At 39.2% G+C, this 18,168-nt stretch overlaps 2 protein-coding genes across 2 annotated transcripts; one reads left to right on the forward strand and one right to left on the reverse strand.

Moving 5' to 3' along the window:
- Nucleotides 1-224: 224 nt before the first annotated feature.
- Nucleotides 225-7,106, forward strand: LOC104615089 (glutathione S-transferase). Its single transcript, XM_010296442.1, has 6 exons — nt 225-326; nt 1,414-1,465; nt 1,716-1,848; nt 2,950-3,091; nt 5,756-5,887; nt 6,757-7,106. Exons 1-6 carry the CDS (start codon nt 240-242, stop codon nt 6,877-6,879), a joined length of 669 nt encoding a protein of 222 aa, XP_010294744.1. The 5' UTR covers nt 225-239; the 3' UTR covers nt 6,880-7,106.
- A 2,729-nt stretch (nt 7,107-9,835) lies between these two features.
- Nucleotides 9,836-17,095, reverse strand: TMEM14A (transmembrane protein 14A). Its single transcript, XM_010296443.1, has 4 exons — nt 17,012-17,095; nt 15,175-15,276; nt 10,911-10,998; nt 9,836-9,914 (listed from the first exon to the last, which is right to left on the reverse strand). Exons 1-4 carry the CDS (start codon nt 17,085-17,087, stop codon nt 9,875-9,877), a joined length of 306 nt encoding a protein of 101 aa, XP_010294745.1. The 5' UTR covers nt 17,088-17,095; the 3' UTR covers nt 9,836-9,874.
- Between the last annotated feature and the right edge of the window lie 1,073 nt (nt 17,096-18,168).

The following is an 18,168-nucleotide window of genomic DNA, read 5'->3' on the forward strand; positions in this document are numbered from 1 at the left end:
TTCTTTTTTGAATTGCTGCATATTCTCATGGTCGTGTGTACTTTTTCTTTTTTTCCCCTAATCCACAGGAAACTAGATTGAATCAAGCCCAGGTATCTATGTCTTGATTGCCCTTCTACTTTCACATTCATCCAACTGTATTAAGTAGTTTGGAGTGGAACATTTTAAATGCTAATTTAAAACATGCGTCCTGTAAGATCATAATCTTGAATTTATTAGGAAACAAGAACTCTGAAATCATGGCGGGGAAGCCAAAGCTGCACTACACCAAGGGAAGGGGGAAGATGGAGTCAATTCGATGGCTGTTAGCAGCAGCCGGGGTTGAGGTTTGTATCTTTTTTGGTAAGGTGATCAGATTAATCTGTGATTAAAAGTATTCTTTGGAAAGGTTTCCCAATTACATCTCTGCTTAGAGGTATGCACACCACCACATGTTGTCATGCAGAATACTTAGATTCAGTGACACATCCTCTCATGTTCTATTTATTTAATGTATTCCTTGAGCAACAGTTGCCCAGTAAAAGGATTTTAACGTATAAAGATAATTAAGTCTCATATTTGAAACGTACTTTAAGCTGAGATCTTAAATTGTTGCTGCAGACCAAAACTGTATCTCTGACTTTTGCTGAATGCTCATTACTTCTCTGTGTCTCATGATTGTTCTCAACTGAATGACTATGCGTACCACATGAAAAACTTTAGAACATTATCTCCAAACAAAGTGCTTTTCATTCTTTGGGTCCAGGACCTGAGCAGGATAAATCAGCAAAGCTGCCCTGAAGGCAGTGGGGGAGCTATCTAGATTCACATCAGGTGAAAACCATCCCAAGGCATCTTAATTTCTATGTGCAATTTTTGCTTGAATATGGTGCTTTGAAACTATTTTCTCAGAAACTATTTATACTGCATTGGAAATAAAAAGCTTTTTTAATGGTACTCACTTATGAATGTTGCTGGCAGAGAAGCTGCAGAGCACGAGTGCTGAGGAAACGAAGATCTTGCCCTCATTCAAATGTCCTTCTCATTAAAAAAAAAAAAATGCCAGCAGGGGGAAAGAGGGAGATAAATGCTGTGTAACAGAGGCAGCATAACTTACTAAAAAATTCTAAGTATTTCACGTGGTATCAGCTGCTTTTAAGTGTATGATTTGGTGTCTGTTGATTGTTTGTGCGGGCAAGTAGACTGGTCTTTCTAATGAAGGAAGCTTTTTTTTGAAGTGTAAAGCATTGTACATTACTGTGGGGTTGGGGATGAAGAATTGGGGTGAAGAATAGGAGTAGGGGGTCAACACAATCCTAAGAAGTATGGGAATAGTGTGGAGAGGTGGAGTCTAACTTCCAGACTCTCTTCCACTTCCCCATTGCCTTTGGAGTTTGTTTTCTGTTAGTGTTGTTTTCTATCTTTGCTTTTCAGTTTGAGGAAGAATTCATAGAAACAAAGGAAGACCTAGAAAAGTTACGCAATGGTGAGTCTGTAAACCATACCCTAAACATAAATCCACACCAATATAGCAAAAGGACAACAGGTGACATTTTTGTAAGACCTCCAATATGATGTTAAAGATGTCTTTAAAGAGAAGATTTGAAAGACCTGCTTGCTTGAGAATGCTTTCATCCCTCAGAATTGGAAATATCTTGGTGTGTTACCAGATCTCTTTGTCAGATTCAGTGTAGTACTGCAGCAGTCTGAGTAGTTTGCTGCTTTTTCTTCCCTAGATGGAGTCCTGATGTTCCAGCAAGTGCCCATGGTGGAGATCGATGGGATGAAGATGGTGCAGACTAGAGCCATCCTCAGCTACATAGCAGCAAAGTACAACCTCTATGGAAAAGACCTGAAAGAGAGAGCTTGGTATGGTAACAGTGCATACTGTCGTTACTAATATTTTCCCATGATTTTTAATATTTGTGAGAAGAATATTGTTGTGAAATACCTGCGTGTAAAGGTGCATATACATCTGCCAGTGCTTTGTCTCCTCAGATCCAGGGATTGGATGAATGGACTTTGTAACTGATAAATGATTGTTAATTGTCAACATAATGAGAATGTTATGGCCACCTTCAGGCTCGTTTGATTTCACAGAGACCAGAAGTGCAGTAAGTTCCAGGGCAACTGCAGGAGCTTAATACAATAATAAAGGCTAGGTATGCATGGAAAAACAGTAGGAAGAACTACAGCTACCTGCAAAACATGAAGTATCTTTTAAGTGTTCTAATTTCCTTTTTTCAAAGTGTAAAGAATCTTTCACAGCTGATTTTAAAAAAAAGATACGTTCAGTGGCTTAATGCTGCTGAAAGTTAAACCAATATTTTCCTATTATTACTTTACTATGTAAACTGTGGATTATGACACATTAATTATTAATTATTTAATTATGACTTTCCATTGTCATAATTAAAGGGCTAATGAAAAAGCAAAAATCCTTATTTATTCTTTCTTAAAAAAAAAAAGTCACGCAAAAGTTCAATTAAGTCCTTAACCTAACTGACTACCACTTAATAAAGTGTTTATTCTGTGATAATGGAGAGGCAACTCCAGAGATTGTGAGGATTATTATAGGCTGGCATGTCTGAACTGGCAATTGGCAGCCAATTGTTGCCGGGATCCTTTCATGATTAGACCTCTTTTTTTCCCTCTAGTGTGGTTTGCGTATGTGGTCTTTCTCTCACAGCGCAGATGAATAGGTTATAAATGGAAAACGGTGTGAACTCCACTTTAAATACGTTAGTTGTAGACTCATAGTTATACCTTGCTTGTTGCAGGCACTGTGAGCTGTTCATAAAGATCTGTGCTTTGAAAAAAAACTGACTTGGAATCAAACTGGAAGAACAAGAAAAAAAACTGGTGTCTTATGTTACACTCACTAATAAGCATTTTACTCGGTGATCACTTCAGCATTGTATTTCAGGAAAATAACCAAAATGGCACGTTAAATAAAAATGTATGTTTCAGGATTGATATGTATGTGGAGGGAACAACAGACCTGATGGGAATGATCATGTATCTCCCTTTTCAACCAGCTGACACAAAAGAAAAGAATCTTGCCTTAATCATTGAACGAGCTACAACCAGGTACTTTCCTGTTTATGAAAAGGTAAGTGATAAATCACCAGTAGTTCACAAAGACAGTAAAGTGGGGTACAGGTTCTCCCCCATCCCACTCCTCTGGCCCCATGCACCTACTTTCCAGAAGGCCAGTGGCAGTGCTACTCTGGTACCGTATGATAGAGCTGGTATTCAGCAGTGTGAAATGAGGGCCACAAAATAATATTCGTCTGGTTTCAGTACTGAGTATCTTTGCTGTCTTCTTTAAGACTCCTCAAAGAGCAGATCCTACTTTTTAAACCTAGCTTGGTGGCTGATAGCTCCTAGCATTTTGCATGAATGCACCATTTAATTACCTGTGGCAGCCTTCAGAACTTATTGCCTGAAAGTCTATATACTCTTGCTGTTCAAAGTTAAATATAATTCTGCTTTATAATTAAGGACCTATTACTGTGATCTTTCTCAAACACATTGCTTTAATACATTTTACTTATAGACTATTACTGTATTTTTCTGAATCACTATCTGGGCATCCTTAGGTGTGCACAAAGAGGCTCTGCAAATGGGATTTATCTAGCTTAAAAGCATGAAGCAATTATTTACTGGCTAGCGTGCACTAAAGAGTTAGCCTCTAATGAGCTATGAGGTAAAGCATTGGTATGCTTGCTACCCCCATAGAGAGCAAGAAGAGTCTTCTTGGCTAGGCAAGAATTGATCAGGAGGGGACGGGTTGTTCTTTGCTTCTCTCTGGAACATAGCCTGGATGTTACAGAGTTGCCACTCTCTACCAGCTGGCTGTTTGTTCTGGTTTTCCCTTTAGGGTATTTTAAGGGTGGTTTTTTTTTTTATGTCAACATTTTCCTGTTTGAATTGAGCCAGCTGTGATCCTCATCTCACTATCCTACTTCTGTTTGTAATTTACCTTTTGTACCTTGTATGGTTGTACGGTGCAGACTTTCTCACAGTGCTTTTTCAGAGCGTAACAGTCTGCTCAGAAGTCTGTGCCAAGGGAACAAAGCTGTATTGTTTCAGAGCTGAGCTGTGTTTCTAGCTTGAATCCTTGGTTCACAGGCAGCTGAAGTCCTTTCAAAAAATACAGGACCTGATGCAATTTAATATGCCTCTTTATCAGAGCCTTAAATTGCACAAGCAAAACCCACAGAGCCCACCCTGTGAAAAAAAAAAAAATTGACCATAAACAACATAAACCAGCACTCCTGTAATCGGAGTTCATATAGATCCACTGTCATAACCAATGAAAGGCTGTGCTGAGAGAGATTGATTGCACACATTAATCTTTCAAAGTCTGGTAACATAAGTATTTAAGTTACTAAAAAATAAAAAAGCAAATTTAGACACCAGTATTCTCCAAACCTGTTGCCTAGGTGGCATAGGCTACTGTTATGATATGTTTCAGTGTGTATGCTCACTGAAGCAAAGTTTTGACAGCAATCCTTGTTCGCTTATGGTGAAGACACAACTAAACTTCTCCATGATTTTTAGACTAGTTAATTTTGTTGGAACGATTAATAATTTTCCTTCTGCATCAGCTAAGTTGTCTGTTGATTCAGCTTAGCAGGGTTTGCAGTCCATGTGTTATGCAATCCTGACAGAAAACATCCCTACCTACAAGTCTTCATTTCAAAAACACTCAGCAGCCAAAAGGTACCATAAAGCACTGCAGGCAATCTGGTTCCGATGGTCTATTTGGGAGTTTCCATACGGCTTAGACAGCCAAGGTGTGGTGGACCCTGTTAGAGCAGTATGGGAAGTAACTACATGGAGATATCAGCCTTGCCTCTGTCAGAAGTTACTGCCTCTTTTATAGCAAAATTGGCAGATGGGACTGGAGAAGGAATTGGCATCTGAAGTCACAGACTGATGTCCTAGTTCTAGTGCACATTTGTTAGTTGTTTAAGTGTAGCGTTAGAGTATCACAGAATCATTAAACTTGGAAAAGACCTTCAAGATTATCAAGTCCAACTGTTAACCCAATACCACCATGTCCACTAAACCATGTCCCGAAGTGCCACATCCACATGTTTTTTGAACAAAAAGTAGATTAGACAGAGACACGTTTCCTTCTCCTGTTTCTGCTACAAGGGTGATAGTCTTCAGGAGAAAGGTAGGCTGGAGAGCTGGTAACTGCTCTGAAGCTGTGCTGCAACATTCACCACAACTTGTCTATTACAGCTATTCGGTAGCTTTGGCGGGCTGCAATTCTTGCATCAGCGGTTTGCCATGAAAGAATCCTTCCATATACAGTGAAGGGTGAAAAGGCTGTGTTCCTTCATTCCTGACCTGTTTCAAACTGTAATCGGCAATCTAAAATTTTGCTGAAACATCTGGGAATTCACTTGAGGTTTTTTTGTTTTGTTTTTAAATCAAAGTACATTACAGGTAAATTGTCCTGACTACCTCTTACAGTTACTTTGGTCCTGTTTCTTTTCTATGATTTAAGTCTTTCTTGTGGGACTGGACTTGCTACAGCTACCTGGTGCAGTGGGTTAGAGTGAGTGATAGGTCCACGCACACTAAAACATGAGTTCTGATTTAATTTTTTGTTGTGAGTATATCTATTGCTTTCTAACTTTATAGATTCTTACGTGGATTTGCTCTGCTATGTATTTTTGTAGAAATCTGTCTGTAATGAAATATCTAGATAAAATTGTTACATCCTATATGACTTTTTTTATTAACTTGTATTTTGTAGGCCTTAAAAGACCACGGGCGTGATTATCTTGTTGGCAACAAATTAAGCTTGGCAGACATCCATCTGCTGGAAGCCATTTTAATGGCAGAAGAATGTAAACCTGATATACTGTCTGCATTCCCTCTGCTACAGGTTAGTAATCATCTGATCTCAATATGGAATATAAGATACAAATGTCACTGCCCTGTTTTAAAAGCTAATTGATGTTTAAATCTTTTGAGCTATTGTGTTACTGACAGTTCTCTGGTCTACTTCTGTTGACTACAACCACCTGAACACACATACACTGCCTTACCTATGGGAAGGCTGTGGCCTGTTGTGTCTGCAGTTCCTGTCCTTCTCTTTTTGCTAGAAAATTTATATTTTGAAGAAATCATACACAAGAGCTGTTAAGTTTCTTATGTGTTGTCTTCCATGGTTCTTTGCACTGAGGTATTCCAGCACTTGCCTCTGTTTTTTTGCCCAAATATATCTGCAGGATTTGGATTCAGACTGTGGTTTTTGCTTTTTCTTTTTTCTTTCTGTTTTCTTCCACCTTTACCAGATGAATCTTAGAATAGAATCATAGAATAGTTTGGGTTGGAAGGGACCTTTGAAGGTCATCTAGTCCAACCCCCGTGCAGTGAGCAGGGACATCTTCAACTAGATCCAGTTGCTCAGAGCCCCGTCCAACCTGACTTTGGATCTAATAGTTACTCTTTAATATTGATTTCTCCCATCCCCATCTGGGAAACTAAGGTAAACTTTATAGCACCAGTGTTGCAGATCAGAATATTCCCACCTGAATTTTCCAGAAAGACTAATATGTTGTAGGTGTGGTTTTTCCATTTATTTTTTTAATGGAAAATGCTAAGTGCTGAGCTGGCTGTAAGGAGCCACTGTCTTTCTCTGCTTAATAAGTATGTCTGAGAAGGAAAAATCCAAGTCACCTGATCTTTAAGCTGTAAAGGATGGAATTATAATTTCCTGACTTTCATTGGCTTTACTGCCGCTTCTTACAGGCTTTTAAAGGAAGAACAAGCAACATTCCAACAATCAAAAAATTCTTGCAGCCTGGCAGCCAGAGGAAGCCACCGACAGATGAGAAGTTTGTTGCCATTGTGAGGAAAATATTCAATATCTAATCATGTGGCTGCTGAAGAGAACACAAATGTAGTATATTACCAGAGCTGTGCCTTGTAAGTGTAAACTGCATAGATGTATTCTATAGCTTGGATCATATAGCCAGTCACATGGTAATCGTTGAAACAGAATACACTTGTAAATTAGTGTAAAAGGCTGATTTGGACCTGTCGCGTCCAGGAAGTGGTATTTCATGGAACAATTGTATGAAATAAAATATGATGATACTTTGTGTTTGTTTAATTACAGTCCATGCCTGGTAGGGTAAAATGTTTCAGCTGTAGCTTTCGGAGTATTCTAGAAGCATGTATGCCCCTTGCCCCCTTATAAGCTGCAGGAGAGAAAAGCCACCCCATAAAAATGGGGCAGTTGTTTAAAGTCAGGCCTAGAATCTTTTGGCTTTGTTCTCTAGGTGGTCTCCTAGAACAAAATTCACTGTCCCCCTGCTGTATGTCACTGCTGTCTCTGTACTTTCAGAGCTGCAGTTTAAAAGATAAATAAATAAATATTTAAAAAATAAAAAAAATTAAAACTTATGATCCTCAAGTTTATGGGCAAAAGAAACTTGTTTAATCCCCATATGAATCTCTTAGAAGAGATTTTGTTCACTGAAAGATCAAAGTATGTGTTTAATTAGCCTGAGGTGGTTTTCATCCATTGAAACCTTCTATTCCCTTGCTCTTCTTTTTGCTTGCTTGGTCACAGTGAGGAAAATGCCACTTGATTGGTTTTTTTCTAAAATTTTACCTTCTCCGGTCACTCCCCAAGTAGCTGTAAAGACAACTGCACCGGCTGCTTACCTTTTCAGCAGAAGAGTTAGTTTTACCTCAACAGTGCTTAAAGCATTCACTACTATTTCAGATTCTTTACCCTAATTTCATGGGAACCACCACTGTTCCCTTCAAGAACAGTGTCATAAACTATTCATCCTTGCAGTTAGTTGTTTTTCTCAGCAGGACTCAAACAGATTAGGCAGAGAAAACAGTCAACCAGTGTATATACAGAACTGCTGCCCAGCAAAGTTAACTCCTTTTCTGACTTGTGCATAAGAAGAGACACACAATGTATCTCAGGGACAAAAACCAGAAACACCCCAGCCACCTAGGCACTGCCCAGGTGAGCTCCCAGGAGTTTAACATTAATGTTACCTAGGTATAGTTTGCCGTGCCCACCACAGTACTCGAGTTTCACTGAACTACACCTCTGTTCCAACGAAGTGCGATGATTGCTGAACCATCACAGAGACTGGCACAGGATTTCGCCTTTGTATTTTCTGAGTCCTCAGTCCCACAAGGGTATGTTGAGAAAGCTACTTGTTTGGGCTGCTCAGGAATTTCAGCAAAAGCTTCTGGATTACAGTTGGGCCTTGGGGGCCCCCTTCCCCCATGGGGGAATTCAGAGAACGCACAGAAGGCTCAATGCTGGACTTGCTCAAAAATATACACTCTTACTCCATTTAGGGTCTGGGGTAGAAGCAACTGCCGGATGGCTTCTGCATTTCAGCACTAGGTTGCCCAAACTTTTCCTTGGAGCTTAATCTAAGGCAAAGATTCACCTTGGTTTACAGTACAAATATCCCAACTGGCATTGGTCCCACAAGCCTGTTATGGTACGTGGCAGTTCAATTCCTCTGACATGCCCTGAAGTTCTATGTTAGGATGAAATGAACTGCATTTTATGTGTCCAGCTGTCATCCCAATCTGAAATCATAACATACCAGCTCAATCGCCTGGCAAGACCTGGAGATGACTGATACCAACACTTGTTGGCAAAAGATTCCAGAGCTGGAGAGGCTGTGGTTTGGGGTTGGTTGGGGGGGTTTTGCCTTTTTTTTTTGGCAGTTGTGCCTTAGACATCCAAGCCGCTCACAAGACCTTGTCACCACCTAAGCCCCTGCCAAGAATAAGCAGCTTGGTATTCTGCTGATGGATTTGTGCAGCACTGGGATCCAGTATATGATAGCCTTTATAAGCAAGCTCTGTATGAAAAAAATGAAAAGCAGAAAAATTTTTCATTGCCTTCAGTAGTGTACTTCCCCATGTTCAGTTTCCTAATGACATGGCTGCACATTCTTGTGCACCAGAAGACAGTCTTAGCCAAGCTTTCAGACCCAGGGAATATTTAATTATTTTCTATGCAAACCAAAGCAACTTCAATCCCTGAATAGTTGATGTCCAAATACTCTGCTTATGGGGAGGACTGCACCAAGATAATCTGTGTAAGACCACAACAGCAAACCTGTTAAAGAGTATTGAGACTGAGAGTTTAGAACCTATCTGTGCAAGATGGTGAACCTTCCTCAGGGGTGGTTCACATCAGTGGGAATTTACACCATGGTACATGTTTTCAACTGGTAGCGAGTACAGAGCAGATCACCAGACTCTTCCATTGACAAAATGGCTCACTAGTCTGCTTAAAAAACTGAGAAGCTTTGAACATTTTAGGTTTTATTTGAACACTGATAATAGTTTTACATTTAGAACCAGTGGAACAAGATACGTGTATCTGAGAGAAAGGTGGATTTTCTAGTGCAATACAGTACAGGCCTGTGCCTTTATTGATTAGTAACTGACAATATGAATAGAACTGATTACTTAATCTCAGAAGCTACAAAATTATGGCTCAATACAAAATATCTTTTTAGCATAAACATGTATATATATATATATTCTTCTCTCAGAGATACTGTGCAAAACTAACTCAATTTCTTGGGGTGCTCAGCACTCCTGAAAGCAATCAAACTTGCAGAGAAAGATCCCTTGAGTTAACAGACTACTTAAATGGAAGTAGATCAAAATATATCCTCAACAAAACATTTTTTTTAGTTTTTAAAAAAAGCTTGCAAAATATCAGCAAATTACAGGTACAGATCTTTTACAGAAAAGGTAAATGCAATGTAAGACTTGTGTTCAAACTTGTCTTTCAAATGTGGAGAGCTTGCCTGTTTGTTCGGTGGACATGGCAGTCATACTTCGGTTCTTAAGCTGCTGAATTCTCCTACAGCAGCATAAAAACAAGCCTCAAAATCATCAAAAGGCTGGGAAAAAAAAACAAAGAAAGAAACATAAATATGGTTGTACACGAACAAAACCAGTGCAAGTCATCATTACGTAACAACACATTTATAAACACCTGACACTAGAGCCTCTAGTAAGCAACCTTTCAAAACATCTAAATCTACAGCCTCAGTGCCTGCTGAAACACACAGACCACCTAAGCTTGAAAATGATCCACAATGGAAAACAGTATTTTCCAGTTTAAGTTCTGATTCTTATATTTTGCATCTTGACAATCTGCATCTGACTTTTTCCTCCCTGGAAGTAACTGGAGTAAAACAACTGATGGTGTTATGTTAAATCTGGTAACAACAAAGCAACAGTTATTACTCCTTCAGAAGATGGAGATTCTGACTTAAAGTCGAAAAATGTTTTGAGTTACAGACTCACTGGGAAAAAAGGTGTCTACTTCATAATTTAATTCCAAAATAATACGTACAGAAAATTATGTTTTCCAGAATGACAAAATAAACAGCAGCAATAAAGCAGTCAGAATGGTTAGAAACATCATAATTTGCAGTAATACTGACCAAAGTTCTTAGGTCAGGTCAAAAATGTCCTAGTTTTCAAAGGTACTGTGCTTCCAGTAGTTTTGAATGCAGCACTTCTAAACCAAAGTGTTGGTCTTTTTTAAGATAACTGTGTTGTATGAAATTAGATTATTAATTTTATGCATATGTTTGGAAACACCTCAGGTTCTTCCAAGAGCCTTATCAATATGTATTAATATTTAACTGCAGATATCTCCTTTCTTTGCTGAGAAAGTCACTCCATATCAGATGTATCCGCCTAGTGAGATGAAAAAGCTGTTCACTGAAAACAGGACTGTGACCTCCAAACTGGTTTCACTTAAACTGTACTGTCACTGGATGACAGTAACTTCCACTAATACTGGCTGAATACTGACTCAAATGTCAAATGGCAACTATTTGAAAATCAGCAAAATCTTTACATTAAGATCCTCATTATATGTTTACCTCAGGCATGCTACTAGTCCGGCTGGCATTAATTTCTTGGACCTCTTGAACCTCATTCCCATTATGATGGTCAAAAGAAAAGCTGAAACTGTAAAAGACAATTAAAAATATTTATGATGTTCTCATTTCTCCCAGTGAACCATTCAGGAACACGGAGAGTTATCAAAGGTCACTGCTATGTTTTGCTATGAACTGCAATTTAATAAAACATTAGATTAGAGATAGAGTCTATAAAAACATTCTTGCTTTTCCAAAATACATCGCTATGATTTCTTTCAGCTGCAAATAAGATTTCCAGGTGCAGCAGAATGCTAAATCTCATTCCACAGACATTAAGTTTGTCAGACAGTGAATTCTATTCCCCTGTATCTACATTCACAGGGATACAAATAAAGTAGGAAGAATCTTCATCATAACAGTAACATGTATACTGAATTACAGGAATAGTGTCTCATAAATCCCACCACCCTGCAGGTTTTTGGTAACTATTCAAGGAGCTAGAGCACCCAACTTTATCTGTTTTCTTTTTAGAACGCTAGCTCTTTATTTGTTGAGCCTTAAAAACTACATTGGATGGTTTGCCACTTATTTTCACTACATAATATGGCTGTCAACACATCCTTCATCATGACCACAAGTTCCTTTGTTTCATTTTGCTGTAAGGGAACCATCCTCATCTGTGACAAGAGGTGGGCAGCCCAAGAGGGCAACAAATGCAGTGCATGCAGCAGAGAACAAACATCATGAAAGGAACTGCATCTTCTTCATGCAACAGTTTTACCCGAAAATGATAGGAATGAACTCATCAGGCATGGGGATTTCATACTGAACTATGGCTGCAGAGCTGTATATAAATGAGGAGATTAACAAGAATACCTAAAACTCTGCAAAGATAGATAGCTTTGTTTAAGAGTTGTCACCTGAAATGCTTCCTAGCAGTGGGCAGAGAGGCAGGACTTCTCATGGGCAGCTGGGCTTTATCACTCTTGCAAGCCAAAGTAATGGCAGTTACACAAATCTCTTCCCTTTTTTATGAGGCAGTTAAATCATCTGTCTAATTCTCCTCAAACTCCACTCTCTACTCCTGTAGACAGTCCTGTGCTCACAGGTGCCAAGAATTAGTTTTAAACTCACTCCAGCCTTATAAAACAAGCTCTGACAGTTACAAGCATCTTACAAAACTCTACCAGCTATGCATGTGCACTCATTACAGATACCCTGCAAAAAAAACCTATTATGCTCCATTATGCATTGCTCTTATTTTCTGGTCCCATAGCCTTGATCCTCTCTGGAATGCCTGAAGAGTGAACTATTCAACAGTATGCATCTTGCCAGAGCCCGGAGTGTACTTACAATTAATTACAAGCTACAGAGTATGTTCACTCTGTAATATTCTTTTTTCTGTTTACTAGTCTCTGGCTTTTCTCATGTGCCCCTGAGTTTTTAAGACGTTCAGCTTTTAGACCTGATTTTCAAAAGTGCTAGATATTCACTGTTTCACCTTAAATCAGTCAAAAAAATTCAATAAATCAAGCCAAATTCAACTCAGTAAATCAGATTTGAATTGGAAATTCAGTAAATAAGGTGCATCAACTTGCACTCTAAACAGCACTAACTGTTGCATACTGAAGTCTCAATTTCTACAGCTACTCCAAACACATTAAATGGCATGAAAGTATTCAGGAAAGCACAGAGTTAATTTCAGGGGGAGTGGGAAAATGCCTGAAAGAATAATGTATAAGGCAACTAAGGAAATTTGCCTAGAGTATTCCAGTACTTAAAAGGGGCTTGTAAGAAAGATGGGGACAGATTTTTTAGCAGGGCCCATTGCGATAAGACAACGGGTAATGGTTTTAAACTGAAAGAGGGCAGATTTTGACTAGATAGGAGGAAGAAATTTTTCACAATGAGGGTGGTGAAACACTGGCACAAGTTGCCCAGAGAGGTGGTAGATGCCCCATCCCAGGAAATGTCAGGTCAGGCTGGACGGGGCTCTGAACAACCTGATCTAGTTGAAGACGTCCTTGCCCATTGCAGGGGGGTTGGACTAGATGACCTTTAAAGGTCATCTTTTTAAACTAGATGACCTTCCAACCCAAACTATACTATGATTCTATGATCTGTATGCTACATACTCTTTGTATGTAGGACAAGTTACAGGAACCCTACTATCAAGGTCTTGTACATTACCTACATTATTGCAGGAGACTCCTGCATAGATGATAAATACTACAGATAATTATCGTTTTGGAGGGTGATTTTTTTTTTAATTTCCTAACCTTTTAGAAGTTTGGGTACTTGCTTCATTTTACATTGCAATTTATTCTACTGGTTTCTAAGTTCAGAGTGGTCACTTTCTTCCATGCACTTAATTTCCTTCTTTCATTTGTGCTCTAGTGGCTTTTGTCACTTCAGCAGGTTAGGCATAAGTGAAAACATTCTGATTTTCTACAAAAGCAATACACATTTACTATGAAAATCCCTTATTATTCCGACACAGCAGCCACCAAAGGTTTTTACGGTGTGGACCTGTAGATGTTTTCTGAGTTTGTCTAATTCTCTCTTCCTCTGCAGTTTTCCTACCGATTTCTTTATTCGAGTTATCTGTGTATACAGAAGCCAGAAGACACCCTCTTCCAGACTGAGATACATCAGTCTGGAAGAGATTAAAACCAGTCTGAATAGTTGGAACTGGCAGAGTACTTTGTATGAATACTTCCTGACTCACTTCTGGGAAAAACTGCCAGTTAGTTCAGACCACCTTCTTGGTTTCATTCAGCACAGGTGTATCTTAAAGAGGCCACCTATTCATAACCAAGGTTAAATACATGTTTACATTTTAAGCAATCAGAACATCACATTGTAAACATTCTGAACTAAGACTGCTTTAAAAAGTCTTTGTTCTTTTTACTCTACATAAGAACTTTCTAAGGCAGGTGTAGTGAACTTGTAGCTCATTTGTATTGCTATATACTTTATTTATTAAATTAGTAATACATATTTCTCCAGTTGAGAGAAAGTCCTCACATGCCTACAGCTACACAAAATGCACAACACTGACAATATTTTAGTATATCTGATGTCAACAAGCAGATTAGTGGAAATTTTGTATTAGTCCTTTGAAAAAACAGCAAATTCGGAAACAGGCAACATTTACTAAGTTTTTATTAGTCTTCTCTTCCACAAATTCTGTATCCAAATTAGTGATGTAATTGACCCATAAAAGTACAATACCATATGCTACTTAAAAGCATGTTACACAGAATGATTAAAAATTTACATATACTTAAGGTGGTGTCTTCATTCCAAAAAGTTCTTTAACAGTGTGATAACTTAATCTGAGCAAGGTCACGGTGGCAATACTGGAATATCCAATTTTAGGCCATCTAGGAACAGATCAGGTATGCCATTACCAACTATACTAAAGAACCCATTTGGTGCTAATATACTTTGCTAACAATGCTATTCAACATTTTTTGAAATGAAAGTTTTTACAACTGTGGCTAGTGTAAAGCACAAAGCCAGCTTGAGCACTGTACTGTAAATTCTAACTAAGTTCAGAAAAAGCAAGTATGTACTCACACAATCTGGATTAAATGTATTTTAAATGCATTTCTGCATGTGAAGCCACAGCCACCTTTGCTAAAACCATGAGCGAGACCAGCTCCAAACAGATCTTACTGCAAATCAGTTGTATGAAGGTGACAACTTCCCCCTTAGAGACTGTAGCTCCTTGCCTCCATGAGGGTTTTATGGCAAACATGACAATTATTGCATTCTTTGTATCCTGTCCTTCTTAGCAGCAAAGGAAAAACACAAACTATTAGTTTCATTGGGAACTGAGGATACATGCCATTACACAAGACTGGATCCCACACCTACTTGACTTCTCAGATTACAGTCTAATCTGCAGCTGTAATGACTTTATTCCCCTACTCTCCCATGTTTCTCGGCTGGATTTCACAGTATGTGCAGTGTTATGTAACCAGTTAATAAAAGGCGGCACTGCCAGGTGGTAACACACACCTGCTGGCTTTGTATGAATCATCTGCCTTACCTGGCAAACACTTCCATGCAGAGGAGCGCTTGAGTTTTGCAAGCTAAGTTGCAATGTCTAACTCTATTTAAAAAATAACATTTCAACCAAAGCAATGCTCAAAATTTAATATAAGAGAGATTTTTACATGTAATTCAGGAAACTGCTTGTTTTTGTTGGTGGGTTTTTTAATTTGTTTTTTTTTTTTTAGGGTACTAAAACACTTACACAATGATATCTTCACATTTCTTGGATCACGTGTTACACAGTAAGCTCCATAACCAGCCACAGAACCACAGGTAAGACCAGCAGCTAAAGAGATTTTACTACCTGCAAGAAACCATTCAAGCGTTACTTCTCAATACAGTGTCTTTAAGCTTGATCTTTACACAGTAGTTCTCTCTCCCCAGAGTATTATCCAAATATTTAAAAAATAGAACCAATTTTTGCCACAATGCAGCTGGATCATCCAGTGTGAATAGAGAGGTAATATTTCTGTAAATGGGTCATTCTCTTGCATGGCATTTGGAGCAAAGTTGACTAAATTAGAAGGAAATTATGAGGATCAAGTAATACTTGCAATTTGGGAAAAACAATCTTTGAAGCACAAACCTAAATTTGGCTATTTTCTCTACCATACATATCTTAAGAAGCATTTTTGTAATTTCTCTGGACTCTCTGTTGACTTTAACTATATATTACAGCACTTGGGAGTCTCCAAAATGGTGGAAATGTGTCAATATATATAAAGGGTAAATTGGACAACACGTGTAGTCATAAGCCTTTCAGTCTGACATCAGTTTTGGACAAAGAAATGGTATCATCAACATCACACTTAATCAATAAAGAACTGAAAAAGAGTTAAAACAAGTAGATGGCAATGGAGATGAAATATGGCTTTTAAAAGTAACTTGACATCTTCTTTCAGTGCTATTACAAAACTGGTTCATAAAGCCCAGGGTTTCAGTAATATACCTAGGTTTCTGAACAGGCATTTGGCTCAGTACCAAATGATAAAAGTGTAGAATCAGCACAGCAGGTATTATCTGGATTAAGCTGATCCCAGAATGTTTATAAATGAAGAATCCAGATCCCCAGATGTCACTTAGCTCACAGTCATGTTATATTGACTATTTTTAATCAAGAATTTGCAAGAAAACAGAAATCGTTACCGATAACAAAAAAAATCTGTATTTGCCACAAGGACTGACCAACTATTAAAGAATGAAGAGAACAAGCAAATGGGATAGCCAGTGAGCACAGATGTGTACAAACCAAAAAAAATACTGGAAGCTTTTTCAGAAAGTCAGATATAAAGCCCTATCTCTAAGAGCAAAGCATGCTGCATGTTGCATAGGGAAACAGTGACCTTGATTCACACGAATGCACAGGATGGATAATGGCCACGGCAAAAAAGACCGATGCGGTGCTGGGAGGTGCACTTTTTGGGAGAGAGAAAGGGGGACCAGCCTGGAGATCCCGCCTGCCTGTCGTCGGTACCACTGCGACCTCTGCCGGGACGCTGTCCCGGGTGCCGCCGGCTGGAAAGGGCTGCGAAACGGACTGAAATATGGAAAATGTGCTTTATAGTGCACAATAACCTAAACCCCAATTATCTTAGACTTAATATCTAAGAGATCATTAATCACCGGATCAGAATACACAAGTGAAGGGTTTTCTTTCCAGTGTACATCTGGAAATCTCAAAACCAAGCCAGGATGCCTCTGTAGAAAATAAACTTTAATCAAACATCATCTATGGTACTCAGCACAGGCACGATTAAAGGAAATGAGACGACCCAAAATACACTGAAGGTCAAAAACAACATGACAGATCCTTTTTGCCCTGAAAACAAACTCATCAGTTAGATTAACAGAAAAAAAGTTGACCCAAGTAAATCTCATGAGACTCAGCTCATTTACAGTAGTGCAGGATGGATTTAAGATGCAGTCATGTTCATTATAACAAAGTTTTCATGTCTTGCATCTTTTTTTTTTTTTCATAAAAATTAGTGGAGAAGAAATACAAATGCTTCATTTCCAAATCCTGCTGTCCCAATATTTACCTTTACGAGTGTATCCTACAATACCTCCAACAGCCAGCAATGCAGCATAGGCAAAACCAATCCAGTCAATAGCCATGGTCCCAACTCTGGAGAAGAAAACACATTGCAACTGAAGACAAACAAATTCCTTCCTCCTGGTAAAAAAAAAAATCATGACTTAAAGTGTTCCTAAGGCAAACATGTTCCTTGACATGTTTTTGACTATGTCAAAACATTCAAAAGGCGAAGGTGTGTCTATTGGCTATTTTATCATCTTTTCACTAACTGTTGCCCTTCCTTGCACCTCAGTATCTCAGTATATCATATTTCCATTAGGGGAAATTGGTATTTTTGGGATGTATGTGGCATGCATTTTGCCCAGTCAAAAATACATGTGTGCAAGCAAAAAGCTTGGCACCACTCAAAGCATCAGTTTTGTTGCACCTGTGCTATATGGCGGATCTGGGCATACACTATGGATACATACAGGTCTTGAGAGCGCGCAGCTTGGTGCCCTTTCAAGGAGGCTGTACTCGGTGTACTTCAAGTGGAATGTCATAGGCCCTGCAACGCCAGGCAAAAATGGGAATTTTCAGAGTCTACCCAAAGTTTCCAGACAGAAACCTAGGCCACCTTCAGAAGTTATACATACAGAAGCTTTATCCTATCTCTGTCTGTGCCCCTTTTGTTTCACCTTTTGATTTTGATGCATTGTCCGATGCTAGGCTTCTGTCCTCCAAAAAGCATTTAAGTTACCCTTGTAATACTGATCCCTTCTTCCCCAGATGGGCTTTATAAAGGCACAAGTGGGCGTGGCTTCCAGCCCCACAGCCCCAGCAGCACTATGGCCTCTCTCCCACAGCCGCTGGGATACACCTTACCCCTCCTTCTCCCAAATTAAGTGTCTACTTTTAATTAAGTGCATCTTTGTTTTTACCCGAGTGCGTGTGGCCATGGTCACCGTGCTAAAGGGGTGGCAGGAAAGAGCACACACTCATCATTTCATGTCACGCCTTTAATATTAAAGCGAGCAACTCACAGCGAGGCCCCCCCCCGCTGTAACCTAGACAGGGGGATTTAGGGGGCCATGGCACCCCCCAAAGCAAGGTCTGCAGGGGCCAGGCGCAAAGCCCGGCCTTCGATCCACACGGCCTCCGTGGCCCAGGCGGGCAGGCCGG

The sequence above is a fragment of the Phaethon lepturus genome, unplaced genomic scaffold, assembly GCF_000687285.1.
Source record: "Phaethon lepturus isolate BGI_N335 unplaced genomic scaffold, ASM68728v1 scaffold34841, whole genome shotgun sequence".
Taxonomy (NCBI): Eukaryota; Metazoa; Chordata; class Aves; order Phaethontiformes; family Phaethontidae; genus Phaethon; species Phaethon lepturus.